A 23,679-nucleotide genomic window follows, 5' to 3' on the forward strand; every position below is an offset into this window, starting at 1 on the left:
GCGCCTACATCGAGGATTTCCATTACGGTTAATCCAGCCGTGGCTTCACGCAGTATGTTCAGCACACGTTAAGGGGTGAAGAGAGGTGGGGATTTAGGGTGAGACACACAACAGCAAATTGCAGCCGGAATCTAAATCTCACCGTGGTACCCACATACTCACCTGAGGAACTGCGTACTTGTACCCGCATTCCCGATACAAATGGATAGACTGACACGGTGATTAAGTGGCACGGCATCTCGTATTCACGTGTACACTCGTGTGGACCGAGAGTGTGCGTGCCACGCACTGTACGTGGCAGGTATAGCGTATGGCGATTAAAGGCTGTTTCACAATGCAGCTTGGGTCAAGACAATCGAACTACAGCTGGAGTCTGAGAGCTTGCGCTTTCAAAGACGCTTCCCCTACCACCCATCAAATATTTGGTTTGTTTGATGGAGTACTATATGTTGCGTTGAAATGTATTATATGAGATTTATGTGGAAGAAAAAAATTAATCTCTTCGAGTCATTAGATCTAGTCAATTAAAAAATTCCCAATATTTCATTTGAATCACACTATTCAATTAGTAGATTATAGAATATATATATTTTCCATTAGCAAACTGATAGCGGATTAACAATAGATTAGCTATCTGCAAAGGGAATAATGTCTGCGAATGTGTCTGGAAACGTCGAGGAAGTTAAATATTTAATCGATTGTTTCCCAATCTTACGAAAGATTTGTAGCCATTAATGTAATTTATCAAGTTACTCTCTTCTCACCGGAGATTTGTCTTAGAACGTGTGCATGAGAGCAGTATTCGTGATGTCTCGGATATCGATCTTTTTCTCTAAGATGTTTCCTGATTGGATGCAACGTCCGACATAGGATGAAACCCTGCGTGAAATGGATTTTTGGGTTTGGAGAAGCCTCTGTTGCTAGGTAAGTAAATTCCTGCAGCTGGTCAGTATGCTCTTTCGATTAATGTTTACTCGAAGAAACTTATGATACATTAGTTTTACATTTTTCTATGAAAATATTTTATACGGAACAATTTTTGTGTCATACGATCAGCTCTTTTTAAGAGTCGTGTCGAAATTAAGATAAATATTGACATGTATTTCTTTTCTCACTTAAATTGATTTCTGGAACATTTCACGATGCATTTGAGATATTTCGAATGGAGCAAGCAATCGTCTAAATAGAAAAATTAAATTTTATGAATTTTTAGAACCCCAAATGATTTTTTTCCATTCAAAAAATACAAGAAAAAGACCTCAAATCCTAAGATTTAATTTAGTAACATAAATTATCGCGATTTACAAAGGAGTCACGCGCAATGATGTACCAAAATCTAAATTTTAATGGAATAGCGTATAATAGAGCTAAGAAGCCTGAATGATAGCATAAATAATGATAAAACAATTGTTTGGCGATAAATTGGTAGTTTAATAAGTAAATAAATAAATAAGTAGTTGTTAACTATAAGCAATTAAAATGTGGATCGAAAGTCATTCTATGCTGCAAAGTAAAGCTTAAAAATAAATAGATAAAAAATAATAAATAAAATAAATTATCGCAATTCGATATATTTCGTCGTTGACGAAACAAAAAATTTGGCCGCAGCTATGTATCTCGTTAAATCTTCGAAACTTTAAACCGACTCGCTAAATCGAATCAAAAGATCGATTCCCTAAAACTGTTAGTAACTAAACTCGTGGCGCAAATGTTTCCTTTCGTTAATTGGAATCTTGGAAATGAATCGTCCGATAAAGTAGACGCGGTTACCAACTGAACATCTTAATTAAATTGAATTCGCGTCGCGCGACCTGAAAGCTTGCATAAAGGCTTCACGTGTACTGCTCTAGCTAGTTTAAATCGGCCAATAGGGTGCAATAAGGAACGACAGAGGCAAAATTGAAAAGACACATACGATCGATGCCTGTATATTCCAGATGCAATATTTTCCCAATAACAACGTTACAAGGACTTGTTACTTTTTATCGAATTTTAGGGTCTTTTCTATCAAATCCTATTTTTCTATCGTTAGAATATTTTTTAAATTTGCGGAAAATATAAAAAAATTGCCTTTTAAAGTGAAGGTATTTTTCTTGATTGCGATCAGGGAGAGATGGAGACAAAGAGCTTGAGCACCATAACCTCAATTAATGATTAACTCACAATTAATATCATTTAGTCGTAGATCACAATCCGCAAAAGCTTGGATCGACTTATGTATTTAATTGTATAATACTTTAATTTGCGTTTTGTGTTTTACCCGATAAAGATTGTAAATCGCATAGATATCACGTAAGATATAAAATACAAATTACATAATCTAACTGAAATGTAATTTGAACTTACTTTCCTACTTATAACACGATCGTAATACGGGTTGTGCATTAAAGAACCTTCAACTTATGGAAAATGTTTCAAAAAATAATATACGCGTATCAGACGAGCACGATCGTAATTAAGATACCACTATTGCGAATTGGCTGCGATCGTAGACCGTCGATTTACATAAATACACTGCGCGAGGCATTATTTTCATCGGGCAAACAAAGCATCTTTCTCCCAACATCCGAGCACGTGCGAGGAATTCTGCAAACATGCGGGCGAGCATAATCCGTGCATTGTTTGCATGTTTTCGCACGATTTCCATTTAGATAAGTGCTTATGATCTGTGCGTTCGATTTTTTACGCCGCAATGTGGGCACCGATTTCCTTCAAGGAGACAAAGAAAAAATTCAAGGTTATGACGACTTACGGTACAATAAAATCGATGATGATTTTTCTGACGGGAAAAGTTACTTCTTACGTATTGGGGAAGAAAAATAGAACGATTGTTTTTAATAGAATATTTTGAGAGATGTAATACAATGTACATGGAAAAAAATGAATTATAGGGGTTCGATCGCTTTGTTATTGGACTTGTTTAATTTGGCTATCTGGAAAAAATTAATTTGGTAGTGTCATCTTATCGGATCAAGAAGCAAACTGCATGGGACGTAGGTAATGCAGAAATCTGTTGGTCGGTACTAAAGTGAATTACAGGGATCTGCTACACCTGTAGTTGCAAAAAGAAAGTGGATAAGGTTGGCAAGTGTTGAAGAAAGACCAATAATTCAGATATTCATAATGTCATTGTCCTTTCAAATGAAACTGTATAATACACCGCAACCTAGTATAATATACAATTCATTGACGTTAGATACTTAAAACTAAAGTCCATCTACGTTAAAAGGAAACTTGCAAACAGTAATTTTCATGAAACGAGCACATCCTTTTTGTCTTCCTTTTCTTGAATAAACATGTGATGTATCGTCAATGTAAATATAATGAGATTCGTCAGAGGATGATCACAAAGCAGGTTCTTAGAAAGATCGTACCGAAAAACGAAAAAGAAAAAAGGAAAATAAAAAGAGATTTTGGGTGGACGGCGCATTAACAACACGCCTAATAAGGTTTTCTCGTCTAACCACAAGTTTCGACCACTCGTGTAAATTTTCGCGGCAAGTTTAAACACGTCTGAACAAGTTGTAGCACGACTCGTGCCTTCTTCTCTGCCAAACTCGTTTCTTCTTATCCTTTTTTCTGCCGCGATCCTGCTGTCTAACAAGGACGACACTGGTTTTGCGGTTTAACAAGTAGAACTTTGGCCAGTCTCGTTTATCAGATGATTAACGCACTGACCGCAATTTAAAAAAGTCTTAAAAGGATATTTCCCTCGCATGGTTTGCCGACCGAACAACTGCTCACACGAGCGTGTAAATTTCGCTCCTTCTGCACACGAAAGTCCGACTTTCGTTGCAATTAAAAATTTAGACATCCGTTTTAAATTAAAACTTTTAATTCTATACAGTGATGTTATTACCACTGTTACTGTAAATAGGGCCTTCGCGTTCATTCTAAACTACCATGGAATTTAACTCATTATCCTCCTTCGATGCTCATCCCTCATATTTTACATTTTATATTTACTTTTTGCCTAATTCGTACAGTCGATAATTGTTGCCTAACGAACGTATGCGCCACATAATTCATAAAAAGAAATTCATAGTAAAATCCATATAATATTTAAAGACACACGAAACATAACATCAATTCAATTCAGTATCACATAAATACAGTACATTTTTTCCATCATAATTCTAAAAAGTTTCCAAGGAATGTTTATCGCAGTTGTTAAGTGCATCGAAGAAAGTCTTCTTTACCGGTATTTTTCATACAAGGCAATTCTCCGAACGAAATTAATTTCTATAAATGAACAAATATATTTATTTTTACAATATTCCTGCTGTTCGGTCGCTAGCCGCAGCGAAAAAATTGGTTATTCGATAAACCGCAGATCTGTACACATGCCGTGCTATTTGTCAGCTGCAAGAACCATTTTCCAAAAATATCCGCTATCCTGTTGCAGGCAAGCAACCTCGCCAATATCCCTGTCGGTATGCAAGTTCACGCTTTACCGCGATTTTCATGCACGAACATTCAAACTTTTACGCAGTGCCACACTCTCTCATTATCCTACAGAGGATTTTATGTTTCGTAAACTTGAGGCATCTTAACGAAAATCTCTTAAACAGTTTCGTGTTATAATCGTGTTATAAGAAAACTTTTAGACGCGTCATTGTTTAATATCGATCAAACTTTCTAGACGTGTTTAATACTTTAATATTCATTAGGGAATATTTTTCATTGCAGATTACATACTTCTTTTTATTATTATTATTATTTGAAATTGCAACGATAAATCCGTTTTATTCCTATGAGATTTTTATGCTATACTAACACCGTTTCTGTGAAAAAAGTTAATTGACGAAATGTTACTAGGAACAATTACTATGATCGAGACATACCGAACGTATTAACGATATAAAAGGTAATAGATTCGAAATCGCATATATAATTTCTTGCTTAATGAAGTGTATAAAGCTGATATTTGCGGTTTGTTCGCGAAACGAAGCGAAATGTGCGTTCCAGCACGTTATTTACTTGTAGCGGAACATTACCACGTGCTCGAGATCCGGTTTGAGCAAAATTGAATTCATGGTTAAGCACCATCTGTCTGGCCGGGGAAAAAAATTTACGATCCGTGCGATCGAAATTTATGCCTCGCCTTAGAAGAGCGCAACTTCTTTCTCTACTCGTGGAAAATATCGTCGCATTGTACTAAATTATACTAATACTATAATATTTCACGTATAAATTTGAAGAATTTAGGAAAATATATACACCGTAAGACCTAGGCAAATTCTATCCTTTCAGCATAATTATTTAAATCTGTTACTCTTTGGTAAAATGTAATTCGTAATTTATATACAGAGTGGTTAATAACTGGCGGTACAAGCGGAAAGGGGGTGATTCTACGCGAAAAAAGAAGTCGAAAATATAGAATAAAAATTTTTTTCAATTTTTTTTTTTTAATTTTTCCATCGAGACAACGATCTACAGTGAGATCCGTTATAACGAGACGTGATAAAGTGCACGCGTACCGAGCGAAAATTCAAAGTCGATTTTCTTGAAAACAAAGCCTCAAACAAAAAATTTTTATTCTATATTTTCGACTTCTTTTTTCGCGTAGAATCACCCCCTTTCCGCTTGTACCACCAGTTAGCAACCACCCTGTATAACATATTAACTATAATATTCTCAGACGGTAGCGATATAACGTGCTCTAAATTTACTCAATTTCTTCGAAAGATAACGTACCAAAGCCTATTCTCTATAGCCTTTTGAATTCTAAACAAACAGAATGATCACGAACGAACAGAAACGTAGGAAACTACGAGACGACTCAAATTTCGAGTGATTCAAACGAAACAATGAAAGGGTCGCCCGAGTAAATAGAAAATAATAATGAAAAGCGAACCGCACAACGACGACTTTCGAATCACGAGCCTTTCAGATGGAAAACCGTGGTGTACGCGGTGCAAAAGCATAGAATGGACAGCGATGGCTTTAAATGGTCCGTATTTCAATAATGATAAATCACCCTGGTTCGACGCAACGACAGACATGGCCGGTTTGAAGATCTCACCGCGAGATATCGCCGTCAGGGGTCTATCTTGTGCCTTTTATCTTATACGGTCCTGTCTCCTTTGGTCTGCCCTACAGGACGTTTCAAAATCCATCGGGAGTCTCAACCGTGAAGGAATCCCTTTCAGAGGCGCTCTCGGAAACACGTTTCCTTCGACTTGGAGGATTAAACCTTCTATACCTTCCAATTGTCCCGTTTAACATCTCCTGACACGATCATGCTTTCCTTTCTCCCTTCTTGGAATATGTATCGTACCAGCAATTCGTACGAGTCACATTATTGGGCACATAATTTAGGATGAAGTTTTTGAGGTCGCGTAATTTTAAGATTGCGCGCTTACGTTGACTCGATACGGGCAGATTTTTCATATTATAATTTTGCTATTTGAGATTATTAGATTCAAATGTGTAACAGTCGCGTGTAGAAGGTGAAACTTCTTCTAATACACGGTCTTACTATTCTACATAGTATTCAAGGTGGATGTAGCAATAATTCATGCGTGACTGATGAATATAGGTACTTTTATTTGAATATCAATGCCTCAATTTAACAGTCGGTTAGATGTTTTATAATAGTTTTTGCAATGAATTTGATTAATACCTGCGTGGAGGGAATTTATACGGATGATGATAAAACCGAATATTATTTGTACGAGTTGAATATGCGATGTAATACTTTCTTGATTGATAAATGAAGATGGAGCAAAGTATCGCTTCGCTGATTAATTTCGACCTATTTTCATTGTTTCAGTCATTTATCTAACGTTACGAAATTTTTTAATATAAAGTTTCATAATCGGTTTCTTCGTTTTTAATAATATAGGATGGCGTAACTATTTTTTACCATTGTTACATCAGCGATTTATAAAAGAAGACAACGTCTATCTACTCGATGCAGCAACGAACATCCATAAGAGAATCTCAATTCATCAGAGGATACGCAATGAGACAAAAGCTATCAATCGCATCACAATAGAGCATCGCCGAAGAAAAAAGATCTTCGTCGTTTACGGTAAATTCCAACATCCATAATTCAAAACAGAACGCTAACAAATAAGGAGACATGTGTCATCATATCAGATCCATCGTCGTATCCGTATCAGAGATCGAAACATTTTCACGTTGATTCAACGTTATGCCGTCTAACTTGTCTCGACTCGATCAGAAATACCTTAATAAAATGAATGATATTCATGGGAGAATTTAAATACAATTATAGCACATGTATAAACTACAACAAAACGCTAATAGAAAAAGATACATATTTATCATCTATATCGAAACTCGAGAAGAGAATATTCACTTTTACATTGATCCAACATCGCGTCACTTAATATTCTTTCTATGCATCGAAAACATCTCGATAAGATAGATGACGATTACTGTCTACGATAAAATTCCACTATCGTTTAACACAATCGAACGTCACTAAAACTACGATACATTTATAACAAATAAGAAAGTATTTACGAGAAGAATTCTATACGATGCAGGCGTCAAAAGACGTATCAAACGTCAAATCGAAAACCGGATCGATATTTCAATCTTTCGATCTGCAGCTTAACCAACAGAACGCCTATATGGGCGTTCTTTGAAAGAATCCTTTTTATTTATCGTCCATAAGTCTCTTATTGCACGAACGCCTAAGAATTGCCCCTAATAATTTCCCAGGAACATCCAACTGCATACCAACGTGTCCATATTCCCATGCAACGTTACGTGCTCCTGCAACGCGAGGAAGAAGAAATCGCCACGAGATAACTCCTACATGAAGATATTATGCTTTGATATATGTACGCTCGAACGAGTAGAGAATTGTTTAGCGACGAAACCAGAAATATACAAGAATATACGAGATCGTTTGAGAAGGCTTATTGCTCGCGCGATGTCTGAACACGATGTTCCCTTTCGTGTAAATTCGCAGAAATTTTTCCCAGGGACAACGGAACGTCAACGGAATGCGTTATCGCTATAAGACGCGTGACGATCCCGATTATGCACGTGTATCTCAACGACGAATGGAATTTCGGTGGGCAGGCAGCACTGTTTACCGAACGACGCGTGGTTCGATGCTGAGTCGATTTCGACGCGACGATGATGCGTGATTGGTTTCAGCGATGAGAATCTGCTGGTGAATCGTTTCTACCGTTAGGCGGGTGAGAAGGAAGCAATGATGTTTGGCGAAGTAATTTGATGAGATTGAGAGTTAGGTAGAGGTTTCTTTTCTTAGATCTTTCAGAGATAAACCTATATTTCCTTTACGACTATATTTTAGCAGATGTTAGTACGAGTTCGATAAACTGGAAATTTAATTTCTAACGGAAAAGTTAATTTGTAAAGAAGCTGAAGATGACTTCGAAAACTTTGGATCAAGAGAACCGATACAGAAGAAGTTCGCAATGAGCTTGAACATGTCTTCAGATTATATTTCTTAATAAAAAATTCAGTTGGCCAACTGATTTAAAGTAATCAAGTTACATAATTCACTTTGTGTATAATAATATTTAATACTTGCAAGTTGGAAATCGCATGACGCGATAGAGGGTCAAGCAGATTAAAATAACGTCCTTTCTCCGCTCCTTCAACTTCAATCCCGCGAATGTTTTCGATACGCGACTGCCGCATACCTGAACGCGTTTCTGCACTCGCAAACGTCTCTTCGAGTTCGGTTGTCGCGAGCTTTTGCACGTCATCGTGACTCAGCCAAGCGGGATCGTCAAACGTGGTGCTTCAAACGTATCGTCGTCGACCCATCCAAATAAAAGGTTTTCTTTTCAGTTGTTCGTACGCGGGCATCGACTCAGACAGCCTGAATTTCCGTTTATTTTCTTTTACTTATTATTGTTTTTCCTTCTCATTTCATTTTTTCCCCGCTTCTCCCTCTTAGATTAAATCTCCGTTCTTTTTACTTTCTTCGATTTTCTCCTTTTTTCAACCTTAGTTGATCCTGTTCACGCGGTCAACTTAAAAATAACGCGTTGTATCGGTGGTGCATAAAAATATACCAACCGAGGGAGAACGATCGTTTGGTAAAAGAGAAGTCGGCGATAATACGACGCAGATGGGGATGTTTTTCGAGTGAAATGCGCGAGATTTTGCTGGAAGAGGATAAAGAGTACTTTATAAAAAGAAATATATATAAATGATATATCAAGAGCAACGTAAGATTTATATACGTGGGATAAAGTCCCCTATTTGTAGAAGCTACGAGCTTCCCAGTGACCTACTAAAACCCAGCTCTATGTAATTTGGTAGATCCAGTTACGTCCATGTTCCCCCGTATCAAATTCAAGTTCGCTTCAATCTATTTCGATCTAAACTAGCGTACAACTGGCTTGCATCATTTTCTAAATCTTCGTTTCCCTCGTTTCACTAATTTCCCAGAAATTTATTTACCTCGAAAAAATAGCATCAGGAGCCATAAATTCCTTCGGATTTCTATCCTCTTGAATTTATCATATAATTTCAAAAATAAGAAAGAATAAAAATTGTCTACTTACAGCACTCGCAGAATGAGCAGACAAAATCGCAAGTTGTCCTTTAGGTTTCACGGCAGAATTCCTTGGAATCTCGAAGGGAGAGAAAATCAAGGACACGACGCGATTGACGGTAATTCGCAGGCGTACGTATCCCGAATCCGTACAGCGTGTACACGCGTGCAACTTGGAATCACGCGAATTTAACGCCACATTCTTGCCGGGAAGGAAAAATTGAAGAAACGCCAGTAATTCAACGTGGCGGACGCTGAATTATTGTAGTAGCGTTGGTCTACGCCTTTCGTCGGCTGCAAGTGGCTTGGTCTCCACCGGATGTGTAGGTTACGCGTCCCTGACCTAGGCTGTCTTCATATTATACAGAGGAAAAATAGCGAAGAAAAAAATAAGAAAGAACGAAGGAAAAAGGAAGAGCGACGGGGTAAACGAGTGCAGACGAGGAACGAAGGGCGTTCGTGGTTACGCATGGCCGCTGAAATCGTCACGAACAAAGAGCACGGACAAAAGTAAAGAACAAAAGAGTCCGGAAAAATGATATTTATTAGAGATTTCCTTTCCTAGATTTCGAAGATATATGCTGGATCGTTGCGTGCAAACAGCAAGGAACTCTCGAATGTTGTTAACCTCAGGATTTGTGCGTAACTGAATTTTTATTTTCTTCTTGAGGAAGGACGAAGTCCACTGTAGATTTTTACTATTGGATCCAGGTAATAGAAGATTGTCGATGAATATTTGGAATATTTTTGTGGTTATATTTTTAAAAAAATTTCTTTCTTAGAAGTTTGTATAGAACTAGTCGGATTATAGTTTATTGATGTATACATATTGAATGAATGTATTAGGTTGTTCGAAAAGTTTCTTTCGTTCTATAAGCAAATAACAGGCGCACAATGTTTTTTGTTTTATATTAGTTTATTGAATTATGCACGAACATAATAATGGAAATAGAACGAAATAGATCATACTTAATTCAATAAAATAATATAAGACAGAAAATGTGAAATTGTTGTTCATCTATTATCACCTTATGAAACGAAAGAAACTTTTCGGACAACCTAATAGATAAATCAATCGTTTTTATCAATCCGGAACGCGTATTTTAAACACCAACGCTGGTTCTAACGATGAATCGAAATGTATAATCGATCGATCGATCGATCACAAAATGTATAAGCGACATTAGACATGTCGCTTACCCTTAGTCTCACAAAAATCAGGAAGAAAAATGAGTAAGAGAAACTCAATTTCTAGTTGCTGAAGGACAATCATAAACGCCCGTTGCATAGAAGAATGCCCATCCGAAGAGAACTACAGGGCTACTTTATCTCAACAGATAACATAAACCAATCTCTACTCGGCACTTTGTCAAACTACTTAACAAATTCGCTAAACAGATACTAAATCTTCCCGCTAGCATCTTCTTCCGTCTCTAAACAGCGTCTTTCTCTAACACTGTAATAATCGATCTTCGTGGTAAATCTATCTCTGTGCCAAAAAAATATTGCGTGGGACGTTTCGAATCGCGTTGCAAACATCGTTCGCCAGACTGTCGAAAACGTACGCGTGCTGCGCGTATCTACTATCGTCGAATTTACGTAGCCGTAAAGTTTACCCAGGTAAATTCGCGCTAGAGTTTGATGCACCGATGCAAAAATTGCTCCGCCGCACGGCTACGTGATGAAAATCCGCAATAAGGTTTAGAAAACACACTTGAAGGGGAAAAAGAGAGAGAGAGACAGAAAGAGAGAGAAACAGGAACGAACACGGTTACAGGAGAGTCGGCAGCCGCTAGGATGCGGCAGTGTTTTAAAATCGAACGGAAATCCAGTCAACCGCCATTGCAGCGGTTGCTAATAATAGAGTAGATACTGGAAGGATAGAAATACGACTTCCTCCGTCACTCTGTACCCTGCTGCGTCCCAAGAATAACGGGCTCTCGTTCGATACGAGACTAGCGAAAATAAGGGGTCAGGGGCGGCAACCTAATTCAAACACTCGATACAGCCAAGAAGAGAAGCCACGCGATCGCACGTGATACAGATCTGACTTTCTTTTTAAGGCAGATATACTTCGTTCAACGTGCAAATGAATTTTTTTTTACCAGAGATTTTGTCGGGTTTTTTCTTTTTTCTTTTTTTCTTCTTTACTTTAACTGTACCAGTTGGATCATTTTTCGGATTTTTTGGCGAGAATAAATTGGAACGGTTAACGATGTCGAGGGGGTTTACTGGTTAAAGGGCACTTCAGATGGTATTCGTGCAATTTCGTTGACATTTTTTTGGGTAGGAAGTGGCGAAATGTTTTTATTTTACTGCAGCAACTAAATCGGAATGGTGGAAGTTAATGAAGATTTTTCTTGATCGTTGCTTTTTGGGTATATCACGTGGGTCAGTTTAGCTGGAATTTCGAAGCTAAAATGGACGATTTATTTTTTTACGGGTCTCGTAGAAACCATACCGATCAACTCCATAAATTGAAACGCAGAGAAAGATGACGGCTACAAACGTTATTTTCTATAATTTAGTTGAAATTTACGGTCAATTATGACAACTGTGAGCGACAAATAAATTTATGAAAGACAGTCCCCCGTTTTTTGAAGGTTTTGAATGCTAATTACGTACTTAATTCGTAAATTATATGACATATAAAAATTTCTTTTTAAATATTATTTTTGCATCCCTTCTTATTCTTCTGTATTTTATCATTCTTGATTCTTAGAAAAAAATTCTAAAGGGTTTAAATAATTAAAAAAAATTGATTTATAATTTGTTGTTATTATGTGTTTTATTTATTTATTTTTTTTTTTTTTTTACAGCTTCTATCTGTAATGTGATTTATAAGGGAAAATTTACTTGTTTACACTTTCGCAGAAAACTCATCCATTGAATCACGATGATAATATTATTCGAGTGACTGTGAAAGCGTATCCTAAACGCAAGGGATCACCTTAAAAGGCTCGATATCAAAGATACCTAGCTGACTAGTTGAGATTCCATGCTCCATGCGTAAACTGAAACAGTCCACTTTCACACAATAGACTTTCAGAGAGAAAACATTCTCTAGATTGAGTAACTTCCAAACTTGAAGCAATACTAAACCTCCATTCAGTTTGTAGTTAAACTCAAATTAACAACTTCCAGCCATTTTCAATAATAATCGCGAATCTTTGAAACCGCGCGTAATCCAGAGTTTATTTCGCGTTTCTTTTCTAACACGTTTCATTAGCTGCATGAGATATAATTTAATTAATCGTAAGTTTGAAATTCAAATGGAAATAGATTACATTAGAATATCGAATTCCCAGAAAAACAACAGTCGTGCCAAATTCATGGTACTTTAATCTTCTCTCGCATTTATTCAACCCGATCAACTTCAGCAAAGATATTTAATTCTCTGTTTTATTTATTTTACTTGATCGATTCGGCATAGATGTTCAATTTTCTCTTGCATTTATTTCACTAGATTAATTCAACAAATCAATTAAAACTCATATTTCTACGTTCATTGGTCGCTATAATTGTTTTAAACTTCTGTTTACTTGATATACGTGCCCCAATTATTTCTTGTTACAGTAATTATTGAAAGGGTTACATCTTTCGTCGTCCCACGCGGTGTCGTACCAATTCGATTTGTAACTGTGCTTTCTGCTGCCTCTAAATTGAGTTACAGAACATTAGCGGTGAATCGACCCTGCCACCAGACAGCACGTGTCCCTTATCTCGTCCAATAAGTGAACCGACGCGACGATATCTGTCGACCCAGGAAGCGTGTGAACTCGTAAAATCAGTGATCCTAAACTCCATATCACGTATCATCGATGCTCGGCCGTTAAATCGCGTACAGTTCCCGTTCGCGCTGTTCATAATTGAAAACACGAAATATTAAGGACTTCGATACCGCAGAGTCTGAGGTCCGATAATTAAGCAGCAAGAGTCTAGACAGGTGATGTTTTATTAACGATGTGATTGTGAAGGGAATACGAATTTAAACCCATCACGAGAGAGATAAAAAATAGATCAAGGGATAAGTTTAAAACAGAGGAATGATAGTTTTCAAAGGAGAGCGTAATAATTTATGAGACGAACGATTTATACGAAGAGAAATGTTTGAAGTACAGGGAATAAGGAAATGATAATTTCAAAATAGAAGAATAAGAAGATAATAATCCAAAGATGGAAAAAATGATAGTTTAGAAGTAAAATAAGCGGCATAATAACTTGAGATTAATATTTAATATTAATAATGAAATTTTTGATAAATTAATGTATCAGAAATAGTAGTATAGAATAAAAATCAAAATGATCTGAGTTCATTAACGAAACTAAATTTTCCTACTGCTTTTTACATTCTTTTTATATTAAAAAGCTTAAGTCTAAAATACGTTGAACGATATGTTTGAATAATACTATTGCATTAGATATGTAATTCTTAGAAAGTAACCATACGTTAAATTTATGAATAATACACGTTACCATACGTAGTTAAATATAAGTGATTGGAATTTGCAGAATTTGACGTAGATATAGAAAGAAGAAGTGTCTCGTTTTAGCTTTATCGATCCGTTTCAGAAACAGTTTTACAGATGTTCCTCGGCCATAAGTTGAAAAGCCTGGGTTAAATCGATATCTAGATGCGCCCACTATTGGAATATTCACGATTACGCTATTGAGTACTTCAATACCTTTTTGCATTGCTATACTTAGTGAATAAGAACTTTTTTATCAATGTTTATAACTGTTACTTTTAAAGTGAAAATTTTAAAAGAATCATGCTACTGCTTTTAAGGTATAAATTTTAATAGAAATGGAAACAAAGTGATGGAGACACGAATATGTTTTTAACTGAAAAATAAATAATTCAGAAGAATTCTTTGATCAAAATCAATAAATCTAATCTATGTATCAACAGAGAAGCGAATAAACGATGAATGAAAACTTGATGAATGAAGAAAATTATTTTAGTTTTAAATATAAGTATATTAATTTTAGATACAAATATTTGAAATTGTTCGTTTTCTACGTTTTCTAATTCAATTGCAACGATATCCACGAACGATAAACTTAATGAAATTTAAAAGCAGCAACGAAATCGATAAGCCATGATATCAATTATGTAAATGCAACGTGGCGATCGAAACATAGGAAAGTGAGGTTCGTTGGCCGACGAAAAATTGAAAAGCAAAAGCACGCGTCGCTTGATTTATCGATTCTACATTCCTAGCTGACTGAAAATATTTCCTCGGAGAAATTTCCTCTCAAAGTATCTATGTCGACTCATGCTATTGGTTGCGTTTCAATATTTTCGCTCTCATGGATTTCGTATCAATCAGCATCTTTGATACAAACTCTTTCATGAAATAACAACGAGGTATGTATATAGTTTTTATACTTCTAAAAACCCGTTATTTTAACAATGTAACAATACCATAGCAATAATTAGCAAATCCTGGGCCACTGTATATTGCCATAAAATAAAACAAATACGTATACATAATACATAACTCACGATATTCAATTCCTATTTTATCTCAGACCATTAAACTTTTTGCTTCAACTTTCAAACAAAGTATCTCCGAATTATAGAACTCCCAGATCAAAAATAAACAGATAATCGGATTTTTGAAACTTCGATTCCCATAGCGAACACGCGTATGATCATCCTAATTTCCATGGAGAATCAAGTAATCCTCGATTCCAATTCCCAGAAAAGTAACCTCTCGATATCGAAGTACCTTTTAATAATACCAGAAGAACACGCGAGAATAATACGCGAAAATACGAAGAAAACACGTTGAAACGTATGGAGACAAAAAACGGGGGACACGATATCACGCGTTATTCCGATCAAGTGAAACGCGGTCGCTCCTCTCCCCCGAGGACTTACCTCTTCTACGAAAGATCTCTGCTGCATATTGGTCCAGCACATTTTGCACTGGCACACGTCCTTCTCTTTGAAATTCTCAGCCCTTTCTCTGTCTCGGCTGGCGGTAACCTGAGGTGGCGGGGGCGGCACAGGCGGCGGGAGCGGACTAGTCGCGACCTCCAGGCTATCCGAGCTAGAGTTATGACGTCGCGGTGGTGTGATGTTCGTCACGTTCCCTTGCGAGACCTGCTGTTTCACGTCGGCTGATCTTCCCGCCGAGTGATCGTTACCATTGCCAGACGACTTTGAGTGCGACGGTGACAGGTAAACGTTCAGCATGCACTTGCTGTTATTCTGCTGCGGCTGAGGCCGTAAGAAATCATCCAGAAGATAAAAGCTCTGCGCCCGGTTGGATCTTGTAGTAGACGTAGTTGCACGCGAATCGTTGCCAATCGACTGCTGTTCCGCTTTACAGATACTCTCGCGATTTGTTCGACCTCGACACTCATCATCGAATTGGTGTCTAGCGGTCACGTGTCTCTCGTCCACGTCTCTATCCGCGCAATCCGCGGTTTCTTGATACAACCTACGGCTAACCTTCGACCTTCCAGCCTGACCGAATTCTCCGTTCTCTCTGTAGATGTCCCGGCTCACACGGGACACACGGGCCGAGTAGGACGTGGGCTGCTGGTAACGCGTCGACTTGCAATTCGACCCACGTAAATCCTCCCGGAAGTGCTCGCCCTCGATCATCGAGACGCTCATGTTATGCGACAGCGAATGTTGAACAGCGTGTGAACTGGTGCCAGTCGGAGCCCTTAACAGGGCACCGAGAGACCGCCACTTCCTGTCCTGCTGTCCCGTCGAATTCGACGAGACGGACGATCTGGTCCATTTCCTCTCGTTCCCTGGCGATGTTAGAGCGTTGTTGTTGCCTACCGACCACTTCCGGTCGTTCGTAGGTGAAGTCACCACCGATGGCCACTTTCGTTCGTTCGACGGAGACGCCATCGAGGTGCTCGACCACTTTCGCTCGGACGAGGTCAACACAGCGCCGGTGGCGGAGGTCAACGAGCGATCCGTAGATGAACTGTTCAGTTGATCCTCACGTTGCTTGGCTTTCCACCAAGATGACGTGGAAGTAAAAAGTATCAGTGCTCCTCGCAGTGGATTCGGATTCTTCGAGGCTCCTTTTGGCGAATATTCTCTATCCTTGATCTTCAAAGAACAATCTTTGTAATTGGTGTCGCATTCGCGATCGCTAAACGCTGACGCGTCACGATCCCAAAGAGCGTTTTTCTGAGCGGCCAATTCCTCCTCATAGTGTAACGTAGCGTTAGTGCTACGTAGACGTGGTCGAATTTTCACGAAACCGTAATCGTTGCTGTCTTGAACGGCCTCTAATGCCTCGATGCGATGTTGAACGGTTCCGGTCGACTGCTGCAACAGAGAAGTCTGACCGGACGAGTATTGATGATGGCTGTTGCTCAGCTGCAAGCTCGGCTGCTGTAAAAGCGTCGAGGTCCTCGCCCTGTGTCCCTCGCTGGCGGTACCGCGTTGCAAACAAGAGAAACTCGCCGAGTGTCGCAGGCTCGAGGGTGGATTTCCCGGTTGACTCACTCCCAACATCTTGCCTCTCTTTGATATTCAGTCTTTTTGATCTCGAGTAGCGAAGAAAGAGAATTTTGTTTCGAACACAAGCGATATTCCTTTCTGTTTCCCCCCTTCGTTTTTATGTTTCTTTGTTTCTCCTCTGTTTCGTTCCTTTCTGTCAAATTGAACGGAAGTTGGGACGAAACGACACCTTTCTAACTGAGTATTATTACTCTGGCAGTGATTCTTGCTCTCGATATCCCGGTTTTCTCTGATAACGCGTGAACAATCGACTGGCCTGCAAACGACTTCTTGTTTCGTGTACCTTGTTCGTTCGTGTACATCCTCTCGATAAGATTCTCGTGAACTGGCAGCCGCCAGACGGCTACGTCATCCTCGTCGCTCTCGGTGCCTTTCGTACCGTACAACGACGGTTCGTACGAAATCTGAAACAGAAAGTAGGAACAGGATAGGGGCTAGCAACTCAAAAGAAAAAAAACGGCTACAACAAATCGAAGCGTCGTGAAGCAACGGTTGTGAAAAATGAAATGACGAGGAGGATGAGTCGGAGGAAGGGTGAACGAGATTCTAGAGAACGATGGTAAGACGGGGTGGTGCGGGACGTTCTCTTCCGTTGTGAAATACATGAATGGCATACGGTACGGATAGCCTGTTCGCGTGGCTTCGAAACAGCCAAAGGAAAGAAAAGGAAGAGAGTGAGAGGCAACGACTGTATGAAAAAGAACGGAGAGAGGGACACGAGGCGATTTGATGGAGATCGGCGAAGGATGAAGGTCGTTCTGTGGCCGATGCCTAAGGCCAGGCATCGAGATGTCTACCGATGTGCCCTTCGAAAATTTAATTTTCCTTCGCAGGAAGAACGAACGCGAATTATTAACGTTCATGCAGACTACAATTCTTTTGTACTTTTAAAACAAGTAATATTTTATTATAATTTCTGAAGTTCGAGAATCTTTTTAATTTCAATTCAGAAATTGTAAAAATTTGAAAGCTCGGGCTTTGAAATTTAAATTTTCTTATTTGGAAGGAATTGCAAATTGGTAGACATCCATAACTTAAAGTACGCGCGATGAATCGTCGATGACAGATATGAGCGAAGTATGTACGTCGTAAAGTATACGTTTACAGCGACATGCTCATCAACTAAAAGACCGATGCAGCTGCGTTAAAAAGAAGCACTGGAGATACAAGAAAATAACGTAACAAATTCGTGAATAATCATAGGGTAACGGGAATTGACTCAACAAGAAAAATAAAATTCAGGGGCGTCTACGGTGGTTGCTGAATTGGTTTGTAACATTAATCTACACATATAATCGTTTCCTATTTAACCAAGTCTGGACCATAATTAACGTAATTATCATTAGCTTCAGGATCGTGTCTGGTAACCACTTAAAGGTCCGATATATAATTTAACTCATTGACTCACGTTTTCGTTCATTAGCTATGTATTCAACCAGACTAAAATATTCACTTTTGAAATCTTATTATTCTGTAACGAATAAAAATTATTAAAATGATAAGTGTAAGTTACAATTTATCTTACATTCGATAGTTTTTAATTTAGTTTGAATATTTGTAACAACAACACACGTGTTTTCGTTGCATGCGATTTATAATTTTTCATAATTTAGTACGACTGAACGTCGTAAAACAAGCAGTTAACGATACAACGAATTATGTTATCGTCTAACGAGCGTTTATTTAAAAAACAAAAAAGACGAACGACATGATTTTTTAAAGTTTCCAACATTTTCGTAGATTTTAGTTCAACCCCAGAGAAACGTGGTCATTAAGTTCTCGTGGTTCGGTACACAGGTGCATCTGCAGTGCCATTCTCGATTCTAAGCGAGTCTATATTACGATACAACACCTACGAGGGACAATTCGACTCGATAAATTGGCGGTAACATACCAATTATCGATCGTGTGGACAGAACTTTGAAATACACGAATAGGGCGTTAAAACGCGATGAATTTTATTAAACATGATAAAAATGAAATAATACGAAAGTACCTTCGTGAAATATAGTATCCCATAATATCCTTCGAAGGAAATTGCTAGTAAAATGCTCCTGTGGATCCCACCGTACTATCTACGTAACAAAATTATCATTCTCTTGTATTTTTGCAGCAAACGTTATAAATGTTAAGATCGATCAATTTCTTCGTTTTCAAATTCGAGAGATTCGCGTGTAAATTTTAGAATTCGACAGATTCGCACTTTTAGATTCTTTCATCTAAAAGTAATTTCCACTTCCAAACGTATAAATTTTTGAACTTTCAAATTTAAGCTTTCGTACTTCGAAGATTCAAACTTCTAAATAGAAGATTTTCTACATTTTTAAACATCAACTAAAATTTTGTTCTCAAGATGACAAAATTTCGCCAGGGGCGGTGAATTCGAAGTTTCGGAGGGAGGCGCAATGTCCAACTACGAAACCGAATTCTTTGACTTTAAGGCACGCGGGCTGTCTACCGCGTGTCTATGTAGGTGCAAAACAGTGAAAGGTTTTTCAAGGCAGGAAAGTAAGTGACACCCACACGTGGCCGTTGTCGATGTAAAAAGGCAAGGCCGTTCGCGCGTAGAAAAGTTCACTGCATTATTGCGAAACTGATCGCCCGTTGCAGCAACAATGACGCCTAATGGAATAAAGGATGTATGCGACGGGAACTTATTCTAATTCAGCAGCACGAGGTCAATCAAACGTTGATAATAAATACGCGAAGAATCGCTTTCTACGCTGTCGCCATTTGAATGAAACACAGCTGCGACGTATTATTCGGAAACATTTAATCCCACCACGCAAATGATGTTTGTACAAAACGTGTAACCAACTCTATCTGCTTCGACTATCATCGTTGTTTCAAGTATTGAGAGACAAAGATGCTTAGAAAAATCGATACATTTCTTGAAAGAATTAGACTGTTATTACGAACGAATCTGTTGCAAATAAAATAGATAAGTTTATATAGATTTGATAGATTGATACGTTAGTTGCATATACGACATTGTAATAAAAATTGATTTAAATTACATAATAATTAAGAAGATACGAAACACACTAAGCGTATTTCTTATATTACTCAAGTACATATTAACTTTTGTTTCAATTGCATATCAGACAAACATAATATCCACGTCGGTATTTACTACATCGTACTTCATTTTTATAATTCATTTATATAATTATATATAATTTATATAATTCACCGAAACTTTGTCAAAAACTAAAACATAATACCATCGCGTTTCATAATCCCTCTCACGGCAACCACATCTGTTTCTTCATCTAAAGAGAAATTTCTTCGTTTAAAGCTTCGTTCGAAACTTCATATTATTCACGATTTTCATGATTATTAAAGTAATTACAATCGACAGCAAGTATAATTATCATCTTGTTGCAATGCATTCTCTCACATTCCGAGGATTTCAACACTCGCAGGAACGAGCAATCTTTTCGTCCTTACGTATGATATTCATGATAAACTGTGCTGGACGCGCAATCATATCTTTTTAAAAGCAACAAAAAGGCAGAAAAGATATTAACGAAAGTGTGCGTCAACGTGGTACACAGGAACGCGAGAAATTTTCCTTCGTTCCCCGACAACTCTGCGTGCAACGAGGCGAACACGCGTGACTTTCTGCGGCTTAATTCCGACATCCGCTACCTTCGAGACCGCGTCTCGCTTGCAATTCTAATGCAGTCGTTAACTGGCATCGTTTAAGTGGGAAAGCCTTCCTCTCGCTCTCTTTCTCTCTCCCGCTTACACATACAAAAAAAAAGAGAAGGAAAAGAAATCCGTATTCTCATTACCCAACCTAACCCCAACCTCGGTTAAACGTAAAGCCGCGTTTAATTAATCCGTCGACGACTTGACCGAATTTTTTCAGTGGCGCGATGCGGATCATCCTAGAAACCGCAGAACCGTATAGCATTTAGTGCGTGAAAGAGAAGCAGGTAGCTGTAATGCGTCAAACGTCGTCGAAACGAATCCTCGCTCGTGTTCTCGTAGGAAAATTCTAGATACGCGATCGAAAATCGAAGCAGTCGTTGGAACGTGTAAACAAGAGAGAAAGAGGAAAAACGGTGGAGAAAAATGGAAGGGAAACGACGGTTGCATACATTGTAGAACAGAGTTCATGCATATACAAGACGATTCCTTTGTACAGGTAGTTTCAGAGTTGCAGATCTGTAGAGGATGACGGATGACGAAGAAGAGCATGTACGTTTGAATTTTCATGGATTAAGTTTAATAAAGTAAGGACAAAGAAGAACGTCTGAATTGTCGACTTGCGATGTACACATAAGTTTGCAAGAATATAGTAAGTGATAATTCAAATACAATTAAAACTTCACTAGGAACAAGAACAAGGAAATAGTTTGACTTTCATACGAAGAAAAAAAATATATATATGTACTTGTGCGTACAATTTCTAATTAAAACTCTACCGAATACTTTACAATAACTTGCTGATCGTATTAGATATTTATGCATTTATGAAACATTTATAGGTACGAGATATACAGAATGCAATATAATTATCATAAGTAAAGTATCCGTCGTAATATCTAATGGGAAAATTTGCATAAAGAGCCTAAGTCTACGTATATAAAATAAAACCTTACACCTTACAATGTGTAGTAGACGAAAGAAATCTCTATTCCGGTTTCTTTCCTTTATTTGTGTTCATGAAAAATTTAATTTCCATAAACATCCGCATTCTATCTACATCAACCGTTCCAAACTTTTACTTCTAAACGTCTTAAGTTACACATTTCGAGTGAATGAAATAAACCAACATCGAACGTTTAACAAACGTAACACGTTCCTCTGGCCATCCGTCCCTACAGCTGCCAATTTAATCTTTATTTATGAAACGATTCACAGACGCGTTTCTCGAAACTCTTAGCTGGCATCGTTCGATCAGTTTGAACGCGATAGTCAAAGAAACAACGATTCCGAGACGATACGCAAAACCTAACCGTCGTATTCGCGCTCTGGATATATCCCGTCAACCCGGTTAACGTAATTGGCCAGAATCTTTGGCCGTGACTAATTACGAACGTAAGTACGAACAGTGTGCACATAAGCGATACACGATATAGAGGAGAGGTTCTCTTGTCCGTTCTGGCGTTTCTCACCGCCCGCTTGCTCAACACCCTGATTACGAAAGAAATTTGAAAGCTCTTCCTCCGCGGTCAGGGGAGACTGATTAATTTTGAAAGGCGACGAGTTACGTGAACGCGGTCGAGGAAAATGCAAAGGCGATGAGGTTCCCGCGCAACCGACGTTACACCACTTAACACACTAGCGTCACCACCACTTATTTCCTCTTACTTTCACAGCTAGCAGACACACTATGTTTCTCACAATTGTGTGGAAAAGTAGCCAAAATCTACCAACTTCTATATGTACGTAGGTACGAAGTGCTTTAAAAATATTAAATTTAGAATAAAAAAAAGAAACGAAGAGAAGGATATGTAATTAGAAGGAAAAATGAAAAACGGAGATAGAAGATTGCGGCAGCAAGATACAGACGTGGAAATGGAACTGAATAGAAAGAATATCGGAAAGAGAACGAGGCACGTGCTGCAACAACGTGAAAAGACAAAAACGCAAGAAGATATAGACGGTGGAAATGATATTAGGGGCAATAAGACAGAGAATAGAAATCTTTGGGCAAGCAGAGAGGCTAAGGCGGTAGACAAGGAAAGAGACGGAAAAATAAAGACGTTAAGGGCAATAGTAAGGAACAGAAACCGAAGAGGGAATACAATATTGAACACCGGGAAAGAATCGAATAGGAGGAAGAACAGTAGGTCCTATCGATAGGATGAAAGAGCAAAGAAAGGATTTCAGTAGTAGGATAGATGTTATGTTATACGCAAATGTTGAAATTTTAAAATAGTTTATAAACGGAATGCATAGGATACAGATGAAGGTGCAGATGCAGAACGAAGAGTAAACATAGGAAATAAAGGAAAAATGTACAGTCGGAAATTGGTTCTAAGTTGATAAGCGAGGATATATATAATGATATATACTATATATACTATAGACAGACATATATATATACAGATTATATATAATAAATATATGATAAATAATAATTAAGTTAGTCAAATGGAGATTTGTTTCTCGCTTTTGGTTGGAGTCGAAACGATCTTAAAATATATTCAAAATGGGACAGAATGATTAGTTCTTCGTGTAACGTTAGATTATAATCTGTGACCAAATTTACTTATTTCTAACTTTTGAACGGCGTTGTAGTCGGACTGCAGTATTCAGGCTGCCAATAGGCTGCCTATTTTAACGATTCCTGTGCCGCAATGCTTTTGCAGCGATCATCTACACGCAGACGTTCGAGACCTCTTTTACTTCTTTCTCTATTTAAAAACGTTGGGACGAGGATGACTAAGAATTCGTTTCTTTTATTTTATTTCACTTCTGCGAATACTAAACGCTCTTTTGTTTTAACAAACAGCATGAAATTGAAACAAGAAATGGCATACATTAATAACATTTATTCAAATTATCGAAAATGCTTTCACAAATATACTTTACGACCATAAAAGACGAGCACAACTCATCGACAAGTAATTTCGCTACTTTTTCCACCCTTTAAAGCCGAATCGCTTTTGAAGCGCCCTAAAAGTCCTTTTAACGAACGAGCACACGT

General features: G+C 38.0%; 1 protein-coding gene across 3 annotated transcripts in view; it reads right to left on the minus strand.

The window, feature by feature from the left end:
• Positions 1 to 23,679, minus strand: part of LOC138189975 (probable serine/threonine-protein kinase dyrk2) — a 267,046-nt gene that overhangs the window by 177,425 nt on the left and 65,942 nt on the right. For all 3 annotated transcript variants that reach the window (XM_069132330.1, XM_069132328.1, XM_069132329.1), the window contains exon 2: positions 15,402 to 17,419. In XM_069132330.1, the coding sequence (XP_068988431.1) occupies positions 15,402 to 17,009 (1,608 nt within the window). In that variant the 5' untranslated portion in view covers positions 17,010 to 17,419. The remainder of the gene's footprint in view (positions 1 to 15,401; positions 17,420 to 23,679) is intronic.

Source organism: Bombus flavifrons, chromosome 2, assembly GCF_040668555.2.
Source record: "Bombus flavifrons isolate JBK064 chromosome 2, iyBomFlav1_principal, whole genome shotgun sequence".
Lineage (NCBI taxonomy): Eukaryota > Metazoa > Arthropoda > Insecta > Hymenoptera > Apidae > Bombus > Bombus flavifrons.